We start from the raw sequence: 22,861 nt of genomic DNA on the forward strand, positions 1-22,861 counted from the left end.
GATATGTCCAAACCGATCAGTCTGAAATGAAGAGGAGCTGCAGGGAGTGTGGCTGTATTTGATTTAAAAGGAAAAGTTTGAGATTTGGGGGAAATATGTTTATTAGATGAGAACTGATTGATGCTTCTCTTGAGATGTGTATGCAAAGTATGAAGCTACATTCAGCCACAGGCTTATTCACACAAATACTGAAAACAGGAAAACAGTAAGATAACAGCAACTCTAAAGCTCACTAATTGATGTGTAACTCATTTGTTTAATACAAATGAGTTATAGCTTCCTATAGAGTGCTACAGGGACGACGTATTTTTGAAGACCAACCTGTAAATTAGCGATACACCGGTTCCCTCGACAAAAAGCCAATGGGATTTTTCCACTTACACTCCATAGTGTTTTATGTCGCATAACAAAACATGAAAATCTCTTCAACTTACGTTAACCACAACTCATTTCCGGGTTTTAGGACTCCTTCCATCATCGCCCTATTTATCAAACACACGTGAGATTGGTTTCTCATTTATCTCTCAGGAAGAAAGTTTTTCTCAAAATGTCAATCTTTTTCTTTAATTCAGAATATTAGCTTCTCAGTCATGTTCACACTGTGTGATAACTTATATATTTTGCATCTATGCAAAATAATTTGATTCATTGAGGGTGAAGGCTCATTGATGAATAGAAAGTTAACAGAGAGACAGAAATCCCACCAAAACATAAGCCAGCCCTCCATAATTCTGCTTTAAAGTCAGTCATTAATTTCCGATATGACATTGAAATTGAGAATCCACTTTAGAGTGTCAACCAATTCCCCTTGAGCTTGAATCATAAACTTCCTCATAGCACGGGACAAATTGATCTTATTTCATACCGTACATTTAAAAGGCATAGAACTCCAAAACATATGTGCTGATGTGACATTTTGATTAGAAGCATTGAGGGAGAATGGCTTTTATGTTAAGTCCAAACTCGCTGCTGGCAGGCGCCTCAAAGTACACTACCGGGACAAAGCCGGGATAATTTTCAGTAGCTCTTTCACTAAGCTTGACAGTACACGAGGGGAATGATGGCATAACGTGTGGTTTCTTAAAGAGTGGATTCAGAGTTTAGTCAGGATTTTTCCTCTTAAGATGGGGACACTGATAGAGTTTAGGAGTTAAACTAACATATGGAGCGAATAGAGGGGGCTCTTGATTTGATTTGGCTTCTCTTTGTCATTACTCATGTGGGGTTGGGATGTTTATTTAGCTTGATAACCGGTGGAAGAATGACAAGAAAGTGAAGAGAGCAAGGATGGTTTATATTTATGTCTGTGTGCTTGTGAATTTGTGTTTATTTTTATATTTTTGATAGTGTTAATAATAGAGAAAAAATCCTGCAAATATCACAGAGAAGAAGGTCTCTGTAGTGAGTTTAAAGATGCAGCATTGATATATTTTAGGTAGTATATTGTTAAATTTTAACAATCATGAGCACAACATATGCTAAGATATATAATTAAAATGATAAATTACTCTTTAATAGCAGTCCTATGGTTTCTATGTCATTATGCAAAAAGGTAAGCTTCACCAGAGTAAGTGATGATGGAGGAATAAGACACTATTCAAGTTTTTGGGAAATGCATTGAACCGCTATAGCTTCGCTTAATTTAGCTTAGCTTAGCATAAAGACTGGTGAGATGGAGAAACTTGAAGCTAAGTTGATGCCATTAGCCCTTTATCTAATAAACACATGTCAAAGTGGTGGCAATTGATTTGATTTGATTTTGTAAGAATTCAGAATAAAGAAACCTTTAGACAGCAGCCCGTCATCCTAAAACTCTTTAAATAAAGTGATCAAGTTGGAGGCAGACACACCCATGTGTATTTGAGTATTTGGCCAGAAGTAGTGTTACTCTTAAAAACTTTCTTACTCTGTGTTTTTTAACTTTTGGTATTCATATACACTGTATGCCAGGTTAGGATTATTGTTCTTTAATTGTCCCCAAAACAAAGGGTACAATTGCAATTTTTACTTATCTACTCCTTCTAGGTTCTTTAGACAGTTATGTTTTGGACATTGTTGTAATATAATTGTTGGTCCTTTTATTGCACATATTACATATATAATAAATTACAAAATTATATAGAATAAAAAACTAAAACATTCACAATGTGTCATATGAAAATTACCTCATGGTCAAATCGTGTGTGTAAATACATGCTTAACAGCTAGAATTCCTTTTTACATGGCCGTGTAAATAAACGTTAGAGAGTGCCAAAGTTCAGTTTATTTTGAGCCGTGACATCCAAAGCGACTCCCGAGCTATTCTCAGAAGAAACAAAAAAAGAAAGGGTGAAAAAGTGTGCAGTGTTTTCTTTCTCTATGATTTGTCTCCTTTCAAAAGGAGCTGGGGTTTGGAGTTGGCCGCTTCGCACATGGTGTGGTGGCAGGGCCAGAGAGGAGGGGGGCACAGAGAGAAATTGAAAAAAAAAAAAAAAGACGAATGAATGTTCTGCTTTTTCTAAACATGAACTGCCATTGTTTGATTTTCTCCCTATCTAGTAACAGCTTGTCCCCAAAACTGCCACGATGTCCACATTGAATATTGGCACATTAGTGCCTTGTGCCTAAAGCATGCACGTGACGTAAAAACAGATTTAAAATTAACGATGCCTCGCTGGACAGTTGGCATCCTGCAGCCTCAGCAGTTCATAAATGTGCTGCTTTGTTCACTAATACTTTATATGAATCACTTTGTATTTAAAGGGGACATCCATATAAGGGGATTCATGGACGCATGATAGTTCCCGAGAACGACTTATGTATTCATTTAGTTAATCAAATATTAATTTCCTTGTATTTTCATTCTTAAAATCATAACGATCACCGTCTTATTGTCTAGTAAACCACCAGTTCAAAGTAGTCGTATCATCAGGTTTTAGGCCAGCAACCATTTGCAACATAGAATAATGAAAAATGTATCGTTGGTGTATTCACATAAATCTTGCAAATAATACTTAATGATGAGCTTGAACAACAGCTGAGCTGTTGTTCAAGCTCATCATTAAGTATTATTTGCAAGATTAATATTAACATTAACATTAATAACAAAATATCTAACATAGTGCTTTCTGGAACGCTAACACTATCAACGACGGTCTTCCAACAAAATTCCCCCTGCGTGTTGCAGTTTCAGCATTTTAAATTGTGATCTATTTCTGCGAGCTTCTCGTTTAATGCTCTCTTGGATTTATATTGCCGGTAAATTAGGATTATGCAGCTTCACTCGATGGTTGGATGGATAAATGGATGGAGGGAGGGAGGGGTGAACTTGACAATGCATAACGGCACTTTACCCTCCTGGAGCGATACAATGCTAAAACATTTTCTCATAACTCCACAGCACAGAGGCTTCAGTGGTTCTGGGTGAGGGAAGCCCATATGGGACGATCAGTGAAGAGGAACCAAGACTCAATAAACACGGCATTGGGGAGGGAGGGAGGGAGTTCAAGGGTGCGCTTGTCATGATGGAGGCTACAGTGAGCGCTCTGGTGGCTGCTGGGGTTTTGATGCTGTAATGTGAAACGGCTGCGGGTAGAGGACTACAATTCCCCTCTTTGTCTGGTCTCCGCCCCAGCGTCACCCCTCTCTCCTCTCCTCAGTGGACCCTCACCGTAGCCAAACTCATCATCTCTCTGGCCGTCTATCTCCCGATGGCCGCCACCCATCACGATGCCTTGATCACTCGTTCTCAATCACGCTGCGTCTCGCGTTACCGTTTTTCGCTTCATATCTTTCTTTGTTTTAGCTGTTTTCTCGCTGTCTGCTGATTTATCTACACATTTCATCTGACTGACCCATTTCTCTCCTCACCATGTCCCTTGTTCTGTCAGTCGAGTTAAATAAAACACCAGAATATTACACAGTGATTCTGTTATCTCATCCTCTCCCCTCTTCTCTCCTCAGTCTCCCGTAGTATCTGTGGGCTTTGCCAGGTTTCATCCCAACCTGGTGGTGGGGGGGACTTACTCGGGACAAATCGTCCTGTGGGACAACCGCAGTCACCGTCGGACCCCCGTCCAGAGGACTCCTCTGTCTGCCGCTGCTCACACTGTAAGACATCCAGTCCAGCTCAACAAACTATGAATCAAAACACGGGTAGAGTGAGGCGCAGCCAGGGTTTTTCAATTTTGACAAATTTACAAAAAAAACATAAAAACCCTAATGCAGTTTTTCACAGCTTAAAATATCCCAGTTTTCCTTGTTATGTATGATTACAGGTTTAATATATTTGGATATTGTTGATAATGTTGACACTGTTATAAGATTACATTACTGCTGCTTTAGATTTCACAAGATAAAACTGCAGCTTAACACTGATTATTTTCTCAGTAAAACACACACACACACACACATATATATATATATATATATATATATATATATATATATGTATATATATATATATATATATATATATATATATATAGAGAGAGAGAGAAATAATATATTATATATATATATATATATATATATATATATATATATATATATATATATATATATATATATATATATATATATATATTAAATGTCACTTCTTTGTCTTTTCATATTTACACTTATTTATTTATTTATTTGTATATTTTATGGCACATTTGGAACCATTTGTGCATTATATATATATATATATATATATATATATATATATATATATATATATATATATATATATATATATATATATATATATATATATATATATCTATATATCTATATATATAAAACAAACACACACACAGAGACACTTGCTTGCATCAGTAAAACAACACAGTTTAAAAGCTTGTAAACTCATTGACCCCAGACAAATTACTGACCAGTATACACTAGCAATATCTTAAGACCCAAGGCCGTTTATAATCACGGATAGAAAAGGCCTGGAGACACACACACACACACACACACACACACACACACACACACACACACACACACACACACACACACACACTGTTGCACATCGCCCTTGCTGGAGGTATAAACTCTAACATGTGAGGCCTCTGGTCCTCTCCAGCCAGCTAACATGGTGGTGATTGTTGAATGGATTATTTGTGCTTCCCAGTACACAAATCAATTACTGCCCAGTAATGACATAATGGTTTCACACACTCCTGTTGTAAGGAACGACTGCACACTGGCATGTGAGCATGCTGCATCTGCACAAAGTAGCTCATGTGTTAAGGGTAAAATTACATTATCCTTTCAGGCTCATGGTTCAAATCTAATTTAATTAATATTAGCATATCAAGTTATTTGAAATATGTTCAGAAGAATTTGGAATAACTTATTTAATGAGACAAATAAGAATGTATGTTAGGTTTATTAATGAGATACTAAAAGCAGGAGGCATTACCTGTTCTATTTTGCAAGTGTGCATCCCCACCCATGTCATTGATGGGCCATGTGTGTCTTTATCTGTGTGTGTGTGTGTGTGTGTGTGTGCGTGTGTGTGTGTGCAGCACCCAGTGTACTGCGTGAGCGTGGTCGGCACACAGAATGCCAACAACCTGATCACTGTGTCTACAGACGGCAGGATGTGCTCCTGGAGCCTGGACATGCTTTCCCAGCCACAGGTACACAACACACTAATAATATTTTGGTTTTGATGTTCAAGCGTCTGTTATTCCAAATGTATTTTTTCATAAATGTTGATGAATGTGTATTTACACGTTTAAATGTGTGCGCTGCATATAAACATACATTAGTTATTCCTCCTGTGTGTGTGTGTGTGTGTGTGTGTGTGTGTGTGTGTGTGTGTGTGTGTGTGTGTGTGTGTGCTCACGCTGTAGGAGACCATGGAACTGGTGTACAATAAATCCAAACCCGTGGCGGTGACAGGCATGGCTTTTCCCACGGGAGACGTGAACAACTATGTGGTTGGGAGTGAGGAGGGCACTGTGTACACTGCATCCAGGCATGGCAGGTTGGTGGACACACACACACACACACACACACGCATGGAGAAAACATCACAGACCGCCCTTTGCTGGACTGTTGTTTTACATCTTCATTTATTTGCTTGGATCACAATCGAGAATTACAACATCACAATCGCTGTAATAATTTAGCAAAAATTATATTAGCAAAACATTTGCAATTATAACAGCAAATAAGGCAGAGAAAAAAGTCTGAGAATTACAAGAAATATTAGAAGGATTTTTTCATCAATGTTTGAATTGTTTCATTTGTCGTCTGTAAATTTATTTCACAAACCTCTTCACGGCTTTGCATTTCATCAAGTTGAGACCAGTGAAACAGAGTAGTTATGGACGTCTCATCGTTGACTTCACTCCGCAGCAAGGCGGGTATCTGTGAGATGTTCGAGGGCCACCAGGGGCCGGTGACGGGCGTCAGCTGCCACGGCGCAGTGGGCACCGTCGACTTCTCCCACCTCTTCATCACATCCTCCTTTGACTGGACCGTCAAACTCTGGAGCACCAAGGTATGTGTGTGTGCAAGAGAGGGAAGGAGAGAGAGGACGTGTGGGGGGTTGATTGTCGACTCTTGTAGAGGGAAAATATGTGTGAGAGAGATTTGAGAACGAGAATAAATTAGTCAGTGAGAAGGAAAAGCTTAGTACGTCAGGTAAGCAAGTGTGTCTCCCACTTGCGAGTTGGGTTTGTTTTATTACTGTGTGTCGCTTTATTATACAATTGTGACACAAGTAGAGTCGCAGCTTTGTAAATCCCCTCCTCATTCATCAGAGTTAGACAAAGCTTTTATGATATGGATAGTTGTATTATTTTCATGTAAATTTGGCTTGACAGGCAGCTTCTACTGAATCTGTCCACTGCCTTCAGTAAAATGCACAATGCCCGAGTGTTATAGATGGCACACAACATGCTGGATGTCATCACAACATGAGTGATGTGCCTGTGAGGTCTAACAGAGAGCAAAACATAATGTTGGGCGATAGTAACATTTATCATCTTTCAATGAAATTATATTGTGATGAAGTACAAGATGAAATCAAGATATCATGATACACATATGTCATCTAAATTAATAATAACAAGCACATACTAACTCAAATTTCTCATATAATCTAATTATTCTGCACTACAAATCTTAATAAAATGAGAAAATACAAAATAATATTTGACAAATGAAGTACTTTTCATTTGTCAAATATTTAATTTTACAAGAGTATACAAAACCATGTAGTTATTTCATAAAGACTATTTGTTTATTGAATAACCAGAGAACAAGCTATATCGTGATATATACCTTTATTGAGAAATGAAATGACATGGTGATATACATGACTTTATTCTCCTCTTTCAAAATCACAGCCTCATTCATTTTATTTACGAGTAGCTTTTGATTATTGTTGAAAAGAATTGCTCACAGAGCTCATTCAGAATTGGAGGTGGCTCAGATCAGCTGCTCACATCGGAAGGTCGGCCCAGATCTTAAACATTGTGCACCTCCGGGAGTCAAGTTCCCTGCGGTGCACCCAGTGAGTCAAACACAGACACACTCTAAAGGTTAGCGCTCCTCCTCTCGCTGCTATTTCAGTGACCTCGTCCACTCAGGGCATTTGTTCTCCTTTCAAACCGCTGTAATGAATGCCATTGGCAGAAGTTACCGTTTCAGTCAAAAGGAGTGCTGGAAAATAGAAAAATTGGTTCATAGATTCAAGGACACGGTGCTGAGATGCAGGAAACATTTGAGATACTGCACAAGAGGAGAAATTCAAGATTATAAACCGAGATTATTAAATTAGATTATTAAATACAAAATTAGAGCGGTGGAAATGAGGAAGAATTTATCAGAAGAAGAAAGGGAATTGAAAAGGTGGGAGGTTAAGAATGAAGTTTGTCTTATGTGCAAAGGACAAAAGGTAAAGGGATAGCGAGATCAAATATCACAACTTTGTAGAGGGGACATAGACACAGAAAGAAGGAAAGAATGAAAGGAAATCGTAGGAGAGAGGAAAAGGGATAGAAGAGTTAGTGGAAGAGAGTGAGGGGAAAGTGCCAGGAGGCATTTTAAAGACAAAAAGAAATCTTGGTTAATAATGGGGGTGATGCTAATGTTGAAGGACAGAGGGATCAACATGAGCAGGGCGTCAAACAGCAAACACTGCCTCAAATCAAAGAGAGACCTGTTCAATGTGAGGAAAATACATAATGCATATTGCATAATACCTGCAGCTTTATGCGGGATCCAGTTACAGCTTTCATACTTGGCTGTGACAGGCAGTAAAGCGCTCTGATGAGTTTTAGCTCATGTTTGCGTGCAGCCCGTTCGTAAGTCTTGTGCGAAGGGTCCCGTGACACATATTAAAACATTTCTTCGGATTTTCATCAGAAGAGAGTGTTATTTTTCAGGATTTGGGAATTCCCTTTCCTTTGAGGAGCACCGCAGGAATGTGTGTCTGTCTCTTATCCCCCATAACCGATATTTGTGTGTGGGCAGGCAGAATACCTGACTCTGTGTGTGTGTATGTGTGCGCAAATATATACACACACCACACATGCCTCACGTGCACTTTAAGTAAGCTGCGTTTGCTTACCTAAAATCCCCCCGAGGTTTGCCTTCACCCCAACTGTTGCAGCACGCAGACACGTATATTTGCAGTGATTTCTCTCTGCATTTGCCCTCACAGTTCAAAAAGGCCGCCGCACAGAAGTATGCTGATGTTTATACACGCGGCGGTGCAAATATTGTGGTTAGTGAAAACATTTTGAGTCGGTCAGAGTGTGAAGACGTCAAGAGAGCTGGGAGTGGGTTTATGATTGTGCATAACTTAATCTGTCTTGCTCTCTTGACCCCAAAACCAGCATCTACTAAGTGGTTGGATGGAGCATAATCATTCCACTTTTTCTCTTTAACGAAGTTAATTAAAGGCCTCGATCGTAGTCAGTTCATGGGATTGTGAACAAATGTGTTTGTGCTGAAGGAAACTGTACTCTGGGGGCCTTCAGCTCAAGGTATCCTTCTTAAGTACAGTTGGTAAAACATTTCCAATTTATGGACAGCTTTTCAGTCCCCTCAGTGTGGGGTTGTGAAATCTGGTGTGAAGCTTTTGATCTAGTGTTATATTTGCAATGCAGCCAGGTTGGAAGCAGTGAAGTGATTTGACTCTAGCTGCAGAGATGGTTTGGATCCCTCTGAAAGTCAAAGTGATGTTATTTTAAAGATGTCAAACGCTGAAGTGTTGGTTGGAGGCCTAAAAAGGAATTTATAGGTTGTATGATGTTTTTGGGATTTTATTAGATTTTTATGGAAAGATCAGAAAACACTGACTGATGCATATTTTAGCATCAATATCTCAAGTATTAAGTGCTAAACTGAGCAGGCATGTCTCCATTTTAAAACGTGGCATTGCACTGTGATGTTAACTATCAGTATTCAGTGTTTCAGGAATGGTTTTCTAGTTCAAACGTGCCAGAAGCTCCCCAGCTTCTCCTCACAGGAACGATAATGACGACCAGTTACATCACGCACGGCGCCACAAGGATTAAGTTTCACAATTTTAGGATTAGTTTTAAGCTTTTGTTGCTGCAGATTATTTACCCAAATCACCTTATTTAAGACAGGTAGATTGCAGATATCTTGCGGTAAAATGGTAGTTTACATACACCAGGATTTTTTCCTCCTGACTGCTCACAGTTAGTGTTTAATGACTTCTGTGCTGCCTGGTCATTCTGCTGTGTTAGTTCAGTAACAGTTTTCATTCACAAAATTAACCCAGATTACGGGGCAATATTTACCCTGCAGATTATCAGAACAAAAAACATTTTGGTAATGTGAAATAAAAGAGCGAGAGGATGAGTAAAAGAGTGTGGTTGCAAAGTAAAATGGGGACACAAACTAAAACAGGAGAGAGAACATAAACAGGAATCGCTCAGCTGATCGAATGCTGAAACTGTGAGATGGAGAAAAATGACCTCTGCTGTCACCCCGCTGGCTGGAAAACAGGTTCAATCGAGGCTTGAAATTGGCTCAGCTCTGTTTGTTTGTGTTTGGTCTGAGTGTGCACTGCTATCCGTCTGCAGCTCTCACAACCTTTCAGAACAACTGAGGAGTGAAAGAGTAAAGGTGATGAAGAGAAAGAGAAGGAATGAGAGAGAGAAAGGGAGGGAGAGAGAGAGAGAGAGAGAGAGAGAGAGAGAGAGAGAGAGAGAGAGAGAGAGAGAGAGAGAGACAGAGAGAGAGAGAGAGAGAGAGAGAGAGAGAGAGAGAATACATTCCTTCATATGCTCTTCCAGCCAACCTGTCTCCTCTCATCCAGCCCTCCCTCTCTACCTGTCAGGAATGCAGTTTGTGAGCCTCTGGAATCCTAACAGCCGCTCTGAGAGATGGGCGTACACACACACATACACACACACACACACACACACACACACATACACACACATACACACATACACACACACACATACACACACATACACACACATACACACACACACACATACACACACACACAAACACACACACGCACACATACACACACACGCACACACACACTCTCACCTATTTATATTATTCCCACACACATTAGATTCACCCTGCATCTTTAATTGCAGCACATCAGTAACCTTCAGGCATTAGCGGCGCCCAAAATTCAGTGTGACTCAAGGTCAAAGTTTAGAAGAAAAAAAAACTAAGCCATTACGCAATAATAGAGGGCATTGGTGCAAAAGCTGTGTGCACACTAATTTAGTACACTTCAAAAGACCTTTATTCCCTAATGCCTGATCATGACCCAAAATGTCCAAATAATAAGCCGGTGAAATATTTGATGGACATTTAGGCTCCATAACTTCAAAAGCACAGTGACAAACCGGCTAGATGGATGTCATCAGACGATCATCACAGATGTATCGGCATCTGGTGATAACTAGTAAGAAACTGCTCAAATGTAGGCATGCTCAGACAATTTAGAAACCGTGTCCCCTTTAAAAAGGTTTGTCCACCAGAGAGCACTGACAAGTTTGTTTTACTTTCAGCACGTTTCTTGGAAACAACTCTAAAATAACTTTTGTTAATGTTAAAAGATGAATATCTGTTGATCTTGTCCACCACTCCTTTTCCTCTCTCTCTCTCTCTCTCTCTCTCTCTCTCTCTCTCTCTCAGACAGCTGTTGTGTTGAGGTTACAGTACACCTTGTGGAGAGGCCCTCCCTTTCATCTCTCCCAGTGGTTTTATGGTGCTGTGTGAATGTGCTAGGCTTTTTAATTAGGCTCTGCACCCAGACAAGCCCCAAGGCTGAGGCAGCGCCACTCTGTCTGAAGCTCACTCACTCCCTCTCTCCATTTCTTCCCTCTCTCTCTGTCTGTCTCTCTTTTCTTTCCGTCTCCATTGTGTCATCTTCTCTAATCCCGAAACGCTCTTTCTTTTTCTCAACAGCGCACGCTTTTTCACACCATACACACTTCCATAGATAACCTCTTTTCCTCTCTTTCAGCACAACAAGCCTCTGTACTCATTTGAGGACAACGCCGACTATGTGTATGACGTCATGTGGTCGCCCGTACACCCAGCAATCTTTGCCGCTGTGGATGGCATGGGCCGCTTAGACCTGTGGAACCTCAACAACGACACTGAGGTATGTGTGTTCATGTGGTGTGGGTGTGTGTGCACTGCGGGGTGAATATAGGTTATTATGGGTGTGTTTTCTGTGTCATCTCTTTGTGTGTTGATGCATGCATGTGTGTGTGTTTGGTGTCCTCAGGGCCTGTTGCTGGGCCTGTGCCCGAACCGCACAACCAAACACCCAAGCCTTTTCCCTTCCATCACCCCCCCAACCACCACCACCAACCCCTTCACATCCCTCCCTACACACACGCACACACACACGATTCAAGACTCCCCTGTGGGCGTTTCCCACAGCCCTCACATTAAATCAAACTGGGTGACAGTTCCTCATCCCAGCTCCCACCCAGACGCATTCCTGCAACCTCTGTCCGACAATCACGCAACCTCAGGACCCCACCATCTCGTCTCATCTGCCTAGTACACAGATGTGCAAGAGACCACGAGCAGAGAGTCCCAGCCCTCAGTATCGTGCTGGGATGGAAATAATAAAAGGAGAAAGTCGAGTTCCTCATGCTGTGGGGCAAGATTTATATTCAGAAGAGAGCCTTTGAGGCCAGTAAAGGAAATGTTGTCTTATTATTTAGGTTAATTATATACAACATAAAATATTGAATAAAATATGATACAAATATAATATGAAATTAAATTTATTGCATGCTTGTTTTTCCATAACAGTAAAAAACTCATCTGAATTAACTAATGGTAATTTTTATTGTGCAAAACATAAAAGTTCGTTTCAGTTTCTTGTTTATTAAAGAAATTCACATTTTGGTAAAAAAAAATATCTCCAAAAATGTTTGATATCTATTCAAGTAAGAAAAAGTTGCATTATAGTGAAAAGATATCTTCAGCCGTTAGTCTAAAAAACATACGTCTGATTTGAGAGTGGAAACCAAACCTTTGATCACTCAGGTAAAAGTTGGGATGAAAGGATCCTCCATTTTCCTTTTCTCTTGGTTTCCATGGACACAACACCATCACTGCCTTCAACCTCAATACAAGTCTGCATCTCTACAGATGCTCTCCTCCCTCTCTCTTAATGCCCTTTCACGCTTCTTCTCATTTTCTTGCAAAACGTTTCCTACTGTCCAGCACATCTAAAATTCACTTCTCATCTCCCAGGATTGTATGTTACGTCTTAGTCTCATCTAATCGCTCTCTCTCTCTCTCTCTGTGTCTCTCTCTCTCCCTCTCTCTCTCTCTCTCTCTCTCTCTCTGTGTCTCTCTCTTTCTCTCTCTCTCTCTGCTGATCACATCACTCGCATTTAGTCTCTCCTCTGCAGCACAGATGACCGTTTTCCCATGTTTCCCTCAACAGCGGCCTTTTCACAGAGGACAAGTTCATTATCAACAGTCTGACTTGGCTAACAATGTGCTTTATAAGAAACATTTTCTCACACACACACACACACACACACACACAAACGGATGTACCAAACACATGCACACGCATTCACTCATACACAGTCAGTTTAATAGAAACAGACTTCCATTGTTGCCGTCATATTAAAAACACACATAACGACACTACGGGTGCAGTGGAGCGCCTGGTTCTCATTTCCAGCACACGTACAGAGACATATACAGCCAATTTAAAGCGCTCAGTTCAGATCCACTCGGGCGGAGCGGTGGAAGCTAGCAGGCTAATGGCAGTCAGTCTGTGGTTAGCGCTGCTTTAAATACTCAGAAGCTCGGTGTGTGAGGCGACAAGATGCCAAGTCCTCTGTCTCCACTGGTGACATGTGTCAGACTCGCTTGCCACATGTCAGGAACAGTTTATGGAAACGCTGTCGATGGTTTTAGGATTTTTAAAAGGTGCAACATGAGCACTGCTGTTTACTTAAAAGAGCAGCAGCTCACCCACAACAACAAATATGGGTGCAGTTACTGTAATATACAGTAAATGGAACTGTGTGTGTCGATATTTGAACGAGAAGTTGTACATTCGACAGCTAAGTTAGGCTAACGTCTCTCATACTACACTATGACTTTCTTAGGATTTTTGCAACATGCTTCACTATTCATTTTTGTCTAAATACTATACTATGACTTTATAATTGTTTTTTAGTAAATTCTAATAGGTCTAACCACTTCCTTGTCTCAATATGTTGTTAATTATGAATCCCAGTTTACATGTACAAAAGTTTACAATGTTAATACAAAAATGTAACGTGTTATTTTTGTATTTATCCACCAGGTACCAACTGCCAGTGTGACCATCGAGGGCGCTTCGGCCCTCAACAGGGTACGCTGGTCGTCAGGAGGGAAGGAGGTGGCCGTGGGTGACTCAGAAGGCCGCGTCTGGATCTACGATACTGGAGAGGTAGTTCATGATTGTGTCATTTTAAAGTGGATAAATCACATAATGCATTTGCAGTAAATCAGAAGCATACTGCGTGCATGTCTGTGAGCAGCATCTTTTGGCCCCCAGAAATAAGGGCAAATTGAGCATTCCTCTTTTTCAGGTGTAGTCTTAATCCTCACTTAATGATAACTGACCTTTTTAAATAGTGACACAGCGCTAAAGAAACGCAGGGCTCCTCACATTATTGTCTTGGATTAGGTTAAAAAACAAAACCACTGCGCTATGCGCAGAATGCAGCGAAGGTGGTGCCCTTGCAAAAATAGATAGCGCAGATAGCAATATTGGAGGAGAATGCAGCATGAGATAAGAAGTGGCTAATATCCACAGTCTACATCCGGTGAGTCAGACTAGTTGCTGAAGTTAAATAGGTACAACAATACAACCCTTTTCTCCCTGCAACTAGCAATACTAGCAATGTCAATAAATACAATAGACATATTACATAGAATTCTTGGGAAAAGACAACCAATTTAGCATCGCTTTTGAATCCTTTCAAATCCTGCAATTCTCTCCATCTATTGAATGACCAACTAAGACTATTATTTTCCCTTGTGCTCCCTGTACCTTTTAGCTTTGTTTGGTTCTGCGGACAATTGTTTTCTCTTTGCTGACCCTTCCCCAGTATCTGCCAAAAACCACAAAATGAAAAATGTAATCATCCAAAGAAAACTGTCTTCCAGCTCAGCAACCTGGCAGCGAACTACTCAATGTGAAACTTGTGAAAATGTAAACAGAGTTTTCTGCTCTGTTCATTTTCTCTGATGCTGCAGGGAACCGTACCCAGTGACAATCATAAAGAATAGCTATATAACAATTGCCAATCTTTGCTGACGGTCTTGATTGCTTATATAGGCGATGGAGGCATCAACATTATATTGAAGTAGTTTCATAACCAGATGTAAATTCCTTGGTGTAACTATGATAGCTGGTTAAAAATAACCTACTCAGTCCATAGATGCTGTATTGACTGAGTGCTGTGATGCATGGAGCTGGTGGTTATTGTGGGTTTAGTTTTCAAACAATCAAAGCTGTAATTACACCCTAGGTGTTAAAAGCATAAGTAAACTACAACAACCAAAATTCATTCCACTGTTGCCAATTAAGTTGTACAACAGCAGATTGAAATTAGGTTGTCTGGCTAAATTAAACAGTAATACCTCTGTCACTCCTTCTCCTTCTACCAAAAATAAAGTGCCGTGAAAAAAATAAAAAATAAAGTTGTGTATGTAATTTTAACTGAATCATGATTTTACAAATGTATACTTCTATTTGCTGAGTCTCGTTGTGTTTCCTGCATTTTTGGTCCACTTACTTTGGCGACAGACGTGTACTTTAAGAGTAGAAATAAGTGTATTTGTTTCACAGTAAATCCTCCACATGAACCACAACCATTCATTTTAGTTCTGTATGTTTACCCAACTGTCAGAATTGCCATGAATGTATGCGTTTGATTTTTTTTTCCTCCCTCTTTCGTGTGCCTGTAAAATGGCCTCCGCATGACTTTATCACCACAAAGCCAACCGCCCGCCTGTGCCTGTATGTCCTCTCATGTTTGAAAGGCTCTGGTTTGGCTCCATGTGAGGTTTTGTTAGCCTAGCCGCTAGGCTAATTTTAGCATCTTTTTGTTGTGTGGTAAGTTGCAGAGAGGCTCGGCTAAGCCGGTGGCCTCCGCGCTGGGTAAATGGTAACGAAGGGCCATCATAAAAGTGAGCAGGGTTGAAAGGTTTTATGATGTCAAAGAGGAGTGTGTATGTGATGGTGGTGATGGGGGAATCTACTTCACTACAAACTCCCATCAAATAGCTAAAACGAGGAACAGCCTTTGAAAAAAGAGAGACGCCCACATGGGACCAACAGCAACCCTTGAAATGGAAAGCAAAATACCAAATACTATTATTTCAGTGTTATTTTACTTGAATCATTCTAGATTTAGGTCATGTATCAGCAGGGATTAGGACTGTTTTGATTTGTTGATCTGTATGGAAAGTCTAAAGTAGAAAACAAAAGTCTTTCAGATATTTGCATTGAGATGAAAACCAAAAGTCAGATGAGGGTTAGTGGCTAAATGTAGCTCCATGACATGAACATGTTTTGGACCTGTTGCTTTTTTAAGCCCGACAACACTGAATCCCACAGCGTTTCTTTGACACTTGAGCTTCTTGGAGTCTGTTAAAATAACTCTAACTACATGATGTTCTGCCGGAGACCCCTGCTGCGACAAGCCCGGCTCTGTGGGGGGTTGGGAGGTTCAAAATGGCTGCTTCCCTCCTCCTGGTTCCTGTTTAATTACAGCCTGGCCACGCAAAGCGGCTACAGGCAGCTTGGGTGGCAGCCGCAGCTTTTGTCCCACTCATTCTGACTCCCACAATGTAGGACTGCAGTTAAACACCTCAAGAACATTTAGTTTGACATCCTGTATGATGATCAGTGCCGCTAACAGCAGACTGAAATATCCCAACAAGTATTTGATGGATTGTTAGAATATATTGACCCCAGAGGATGAATTAAAAATGATTTGGATAAACCTTTTTCCTTTAGCATGGGGTTCTCTCTTTTAATGCACGCCATCTCAGATAACCAACATTTGATTGAGACTTTACAGGAAGTCGTAGGATCTCTGATTGGTCTCCCATAACAGCGTTTAACATCAATGTCCCTCAACACTGAATCCATCCGTTTCAAGTCATTCTTAACCCGGCAGACGCTTGTTGCAGAAGGCGAAGTGTGACACAGTGGCCGAGTAGTGTATTAAATGTTGACAATTTAAAGTGAAAGCATTGAAAGCAACCAGATTCAAATGTAATGCACACATTTCATGTCACGTTCAGGGTTCAGTCTGAGTGAGGTTGAAATTGAGTGAGCTGACACCATTCAAATGAATGAGAGGGATGCATTTTTTTCAAGTTTTCAAGTCTGTCCCACCTTATTTTTTGGTATTCTCCCATCATTGTGCCCTGGGACATCATTATTAAAATATATGCTGAGAGAGAAATATTCATGGCTCCTTAGAAAGGATTCTTTGGTCACACAACGTGCCATGAGAGTAGCAGTGTCTACACACCACACAGATGTGTCCACCCAGCGCTTCATGTCATGCCACCTGTGTTTCTTACAGCTGTCAGTGACTCACACCGATGACTGGTCGCGCTTCGCTCGTACCCTGATGGAGATTCGTGCCAACCGAGCAGACGGCGAGGAGGAGGCACTTATGGAGCTGGCTTCATAGGACAGGACTCCAAACCAAAGAGGAGGGAATTCCAGACCAGAGGGGTGTACTATGAAGCGGAAGGGTTCGCGAGAGTTTTCAATGTCTTGAGCGTGGCTCTATTTTAACCTGGCTAGATTGCCACGGTGATTAATGATGGCCACCTAATCTGCTCAGGAGGAGATTATGTTCAAAGTTTTGGATTAGAATCAGATGTAAAAAGCGCCACCCTTTCACATGTCAACTCTTTTGGAAATGGTGTTCCCCCCATTCTTGCAAAATCCTGTGGACCTCGGTGCCAGAACGCTCCACGCTTCTCGTCGTTGGGGGAGAGTTTAGAGATGGATCAGATCCGCTGGCTTTTCCTGATGAGATTCTTAAAGAGCGGTAAAGATTCTCAGCTGAGGGAAGACGTTATTTACGCAAACTTGGTAAGCTGTATGTTGGTTTTGCCACTGAACAAGCTGTGCAATTACACTAATGACGAACCGACTCGAAAATCCAAGCAAGAATACTGAATTGAACATAAACAGGTTGTTCGTGCTCTCTCTGAACTACTGAATATGTCCGTCGTGTTCTCTGATGTTTTGCCCACAGCGGGTATAAAAGAAGCTTTCTATAAAATCCTACATAGCATAAATTGTTAGTTCATGATAATATTAATCATCAGTACGTCTACTTGGACATTAGATGAAGTATAATTTCCTTTATCGGATTCCCAGGTGTCATAAGTGGAGTAGATTGCAGAGCCGTCACTGCAGCTCAGTGGGGACGTGAGGGGTGATTTTGTACCGAAGGTCCTTTCATGTCATCCATTGTGACATCTGCTGGAGCCGGCCCCCCCTCCGGTCTCACTCAGGCATTTTGTGCGTATTTGCTTCAGGTAATAATTTGGATCCATACACCAAAAAGAAATTATAAAGGCACACAAAAAAAAACGACACGCCACTTCGAATTATGTTTGTAATGCTGGTTCCTGGTCCGCTTTACACCGCCATCCATTATAACGACCCGTTCCTCTCGACTGAAGGAGGCGGCACGCTATCGATCCATTTTGTGCAGGAGACTCGAACGCGCACAGAGCCTGATGAAGAGGAGCTGCGTTAACAAAGACAGCTGATAACCATCGACGTGATGCCCATTAGCTCTGATTGGGGTTTTAGGTTTTGACGAGACGCGAAGAAAGCCTGCCGTTGAAGTTACTTCCTAGTACACCCATCTGGGGCGCTTTTAATGGCGTCACTGTAGCATGTGTGTCTCAGTCGGTTTAGTTTAGTTTCTTCACGTACATGTTGGTGTCTTGTCCAAACAAAGCCATTTGCATCGACTCTCCTGTTAATGCAAACTGTTCCAGGTTAAACTGTTGACCTGTACTGATTTGTCCACTCTTATTTCTTTCTTCAATAAATTAAGGTGATTTGTCGCTTGCCACCTGTGAGCCTCCTGTACAGACAACGTGGCTCTTAAAGCCTTACGAAGATTTCTATGTACCGTGACGATGCGTTGCACTATCGTAAAAACAATGCAGGGTCCATAGACTAGTCATGTATTGTTTACAAAATGTCATGTTAACTTATATTGTGCTTCTTTTCTCTGTACTATGCCTGCATGCGACACATTCCTGAAATATTCCGGATACATAAACATGGAGTTATTGTGGTGATGTTTCCACACGTGGGGCTTTGTGGCTGCTTTATGTCGGCGTTTCAGGCCGGCAGAAACTGAATCAAATGGTGTTGGCACTTTGTCTTTTGTTCTGAACAAGAACAACTGTATATTATTTAATGAACAGGTATTTATCAAGAGATATATTGTAATGCAGAGTGCTGGCTGTTGAACCTGCTGTGTTTACTATTAAAGCATAGCTGATGAACTGGTCTCTCTTTTTCCTCGCAACGTTCAACTTGAAATGAAAATGAAAACTCCAGCATGCATTAAGTTTACTAATATAAGTGTTTCTTTACTCTTAGATCACATGTTGCAGCCATACACACAGTAAGGCACGATTATTACACCTTATGTAATCTCCTACATTCTCTGTACTGTACAAATTTAAATACTCAGTCGTGACACTACAGAAATGCAGTCGGTGCCAGCTGTCTCAGATATTTACACATCTGCAATACATTTAAAACCTGAAAACAAACATCGTACAGTAAACATTGTGCATTCAGAAAGTATCAGTTACCTTACAGTACTTTTTGATAATGTTCTTGTGGAAGTCTTTGATCAAATGAGCATCTCATGACAAAAATATCTCTATAGATATGAAAATATGACTCTGGATTTCTCATATATACATAAGTGCCTCATTTCAGTTTAAAGTTCACATCAAATCATCTCTTTTTAACCAGTCATATGATTATGGGAGGAATGTGCTTTTGGTTATAAAGCAACAAAAGGAAGACACTGGAAAAAGCTGCAACTTTATGTCGTGTTTGATAATATATTCCAAGAAAAGCAAGTAGTGTAGGTGTGTTTAAAACTCTGCTGCCTGTGTGCATATACTGAACCAGATGAACTGTATGAAAAACAAAACCACATTATAATACAACTCTATACAATGTCAATCAACGGTGAAACAAATACTGCACGAGTCCTACGAAGTACCCGTGCTAATCAGCTCACTAATCCATATGGTTACATATAGACTACCGTGTACAAGATATGATTAGAAGGAAAAAACATAAACAACTTTAAGCAAGTAACTTCTACTACTACAATGACTTGGTAAAAACATACAAGCCCTGTCTTTCTGTCTGCCTCCCTACCCGCGGAGGTTGAGGGGGGTGTTCGCATTGGAGACGGCCTCTGCTGCCGCCGCCGCCGCCACCGTGTAGCGTGGGAGATGCAGACCGAACTTGCTCTCGATGCCAGCGAACGTGGCCACGGCCAACCTGAAGCCTCCGATGTGGTCGGGGTTGGGCGCCGGCAGGCTGATCCGAGACTTTGGGGTGGGCTCTGAGCCAGCCGGCTTTCTGTGGTGTGGAGAGAGGGAGAGAAGGAGAGAGAGAGACAGGAGGAGGAAGCCAGAGGCACAGTGAGAGAGCGTTGCATAACGGAGTAAAAGGTGAGGAGTGGTGAGAGTTAAAGGGAAAACTGTTGAACAACAGTGTAAAATGTCATTTTTACCAAATAGTGGAGAAAGTGAGCGTGCGCAGACAGGAGGTTGATCATTTTCATTATTAAATCATGAATTAATATCACATTCAACACTGTTCACCACAGACATAAACATCTTAATAGAAAATCAGAAGGAGAACAGCGGAACCAATCAAATCCCTTATTGATTTCACATCCAGCGTTTTGATTGGCTACCAACACAAACAGCAGAGCCCAGATCAACTCGCCTAAAACCACATCAAATTTTCGCTGGATCTGCAGTTGATTTTGTTTCTGTGCGAGTCTTTGGGAGAGAGGGAGCAACATGTAAGAGACACGAGCCAACCAGTGACATACATGCATGTGCAACACAGCTGTCCATAGAAAGAAGCACTTCTTAGTCATTTGAGAGGTTCACCACCTCTCTTTCCCACTGGACCTTTTTAACTTCAGAAAATGACTGAATTATTCCCAAGTGACCTATTTTGAGGAGGAAAATGAGCTTGTTTCAATCCCAGAAGTGGGGAAAGTACATGTGCAAGTCAAATGGGTGCTGGGTCTGTCCTGATCACTGTGCGGCAAAACTCTGGAGTCTGAGAAAATTGTCACATCCAGAGCTTTGAGTGAGAGCTTCAGTCCGAGAGCTAATGTGCACAAAAACTATTTTTAGTCTTGTGGAATATCTTTCTCTGTGGGAGAGGAGGGAGGACACGCACTCAGTGCAGCTACTGTATGTAGAAATCAACCCTATTGTTATAGGAGCAGGTGGTCTTTGATAATTAGATGAACTAGCTGTAATATTCTGGCAGAAAAGAAATAGCTGTTTTATACTGTTTCACTGGTAGATTATGGCAAGTTATGTAGGGACAGTAACAACTTAGAAAAACTGTTTGTAACTGTCGTTGGACTTACTTTCCTCCGAAGTCGAGATAGAACCATTGCTGCAGGAGTTCATAGGTCACCAAGGTCACTCCAAACTGAGGCGAGGACCTGCACACACGAGCTGCAGGAAAGGACAGATGTGTGTTTATTTGAGTTCATATAAACTAGTTGAAGCAGATCAACTGCTCTGCCGCTGATGAGAATCAGAAAACCGCCAATTACTCGTTGACTCCAGGAAAAAAAGAAGAGTTTGGATGTAACGATAGCGTATCCAGTACGTGTAATGGTTGAAAAGTCACGGGCAAAACGTAAAGCTGACTGTTTAAGGGCCACCATGCACACGCTCGGGTCCCCAGCAATACACCTGCAAGTATGAAGAAGATTGGAGGAACGGTTCTTGAGATATGAGATAAGGACAAAGACTGATACACATGCAGGTATTGCTCTATAGTTATAGATTTTAATCTACACCCGTGTATCACCAAGATTTGGTTTCAGACGTGAGGGAACATGACAAAGTCAGCCTTTTAACTAAAACATCAAAGACAAAGTGAATGCTAATTCTGTATATTTTTATAAATCTAGCAAAAAATTGTATAATTATTCTAATTCAAACTATGTATTTCCCTACATGAATATTGTAATTGTTTTTTTATTATTTCTGTAATGCCTTGCCAAATCATTTGGCCCATCCCACATAGGATTACAAAACTGCTATTCATCAAACATCTAAAAACTAGAACGTAAAATACAAATAACCATCACTTACACCATTATGTGGACTTCTAAACACTTTGAAATGACATGTATATCAATGTATGCAGTCACCATAAATGTATTGTTTATCCAGTGTTCAATATATTTTTGTTGTGGTATGTTCAAATTATATTAAAACAAAAGGCCCATCCTCAACCGATTTATGTTCAATTCGAGCACCACTTCGGGAGAATATTAACAAAAAGTACAAACCCACTTTCATCATTGGATGTTGGCTGTTTGCAAACTTTACCTCCAGCTCCTTTCCAGAACGCCCGCGGCCCCTCTTCCCTGAGAATCTTCCAGAAACAGTCCACCAGGCCGCTGTAGGTGGTCTGACCGGCACGCGCCGCCACCTGCAGCCTGGTCTTGATCACGTCAGCTGGGGTCACAAGAGAGGCCGCTGGCATGCCTGTGGAGAGGAAGAGCTATTTGGTCAAGTGAGGCTTTTCTTTCTTTTTTCAACAGTCACATGTGTTTGATTCTAAATACAGCGGACAAACAAATGAGATGATTTGTAGAAAGCAGCCATCAGAGTCCGTATGAAACCTTCATATCATCGTAACTGCATCTGATGAAGTGGTTTCAGCGTTCTTTGTTCCCTCTTTTAATGCACGCCATCTTGGATCTTGACCGTCTAGCAGTAAGTCTGCGGCATACATACACGATACACAAGTAGGGGCCAGTTTCTATCACTTCACCATCAACCAATCTATACCCCCAGCTAGGCAATTATTTAATCTCCACCTTTTTTCTTCATTTCCTCCCTCTCTTACTTTTCTTCCAGCCGTTTGAACGGGGCCAGACAATGGATGGTAATGAGAGCAATGCACACTGTGACCCGTGTGTGCCGGGGAAAGTGACTGGCTGACTGAAGGGAGTGACTCCAAAGCCCCCACTCCAGCCACTTCAGCCATGAATGGGCTCAATCATTGATGGCTCAGTCATTACCATCAACTGCCCTC

At 41.1% G+C, this 22,861-nt stretch overlaps 2 protein-coding genes across 7 annotated transcripts in view; one reads left to right on the plus strand and one right to left on the minus strand.

Moving 5' to 3' along the window:
* LOC137785204 (cytoplasmic dynein 1 intermediate chain 1) overlaps positions 1-19,003 on the plus strand; it is a 49,129-nt gene extending 30,126 nt beyond the window's left edge. For 3 of the 6 annotated variants that reach the window (XM_068576307.1, XM_068576309.1, XM_068576311.1), the window contains 7 exons: positions 3,943-4,089; positions 5,496-5,609; positions 5,826-5,959; positions 6,334-6,478; positions 11,456-11,596; positions 13,784-13,909; positions 17,067-19,003. In XM_068576307.1, the coding sequence (XP_068432408.1) occupies positions 3,943-4,089; positions 5,496-5,609; positions 5,826-5,959; positions 6,334-6,478; positions 11,456-11,596; positions 13,784-13,909; positions 17,067-17,177 (918 nt within the window). In that variant the 3' untranslated portion in view covers positions 17,178-19,003. Of the gene's footprint in view, positions 1-3,942; positions 4,090-5,495; positions 5,610-5,825; positions 5,960-6,333; positions 6,479-11,455; positions 11,597-11,722; positions 12,090-13,783; positions 13,910-17,066 lie in introns of those variants that run through there. The other 3 variants (XM_068576306.1, XM_068576310.1, XM_068576308.1) reach the window with 1 other exon arrangement.
* Positions 19,004-19,923: 920 nt separating this feature from the next.
* LOC137785021 (electrogenic aspartate/glutamate antiporter SLC25A13, mitochondrial) overlaps positions 19,924-22,861 on the minus strand; it is a 43,453-nt gene continuing 40,515 nt past the window's right edge. The window contains exons 16-18 of the mRNA XM_068576039.1: positions 22,150-22,308; positions 21,171-21,261; positions 19,924-20,134 (exon numbers count right to left, since the gene is read on the minus strand). Of these exons, the coding sequence (XP_068432140.1) occupies positions 19,924-20,134; positions 21,171-21,261; positions 22,150-22,308 (461 nt within the window). The remainder of the gene's footprint in view (positions 20,135-21,170; positions 21,262-22,149; positions 22,309-22,861) is intronic.

This window comes from Clinocottus analis, unplaced genomic scaffold (assembly GCF_023055335.1).
Source record: "Clinocottus analis isolate CAN_PGR_092001 unplaced genomic scaffold, fCliAna1.0.p SCAF_14, whole genome shotgun sequence".
Taxonomy (NCBI): Eukaryota; Metazoa; Chordata; class Actinopteri; order Perciformes; family Cottidae; genus Clinocottus; species Clinocottus analis.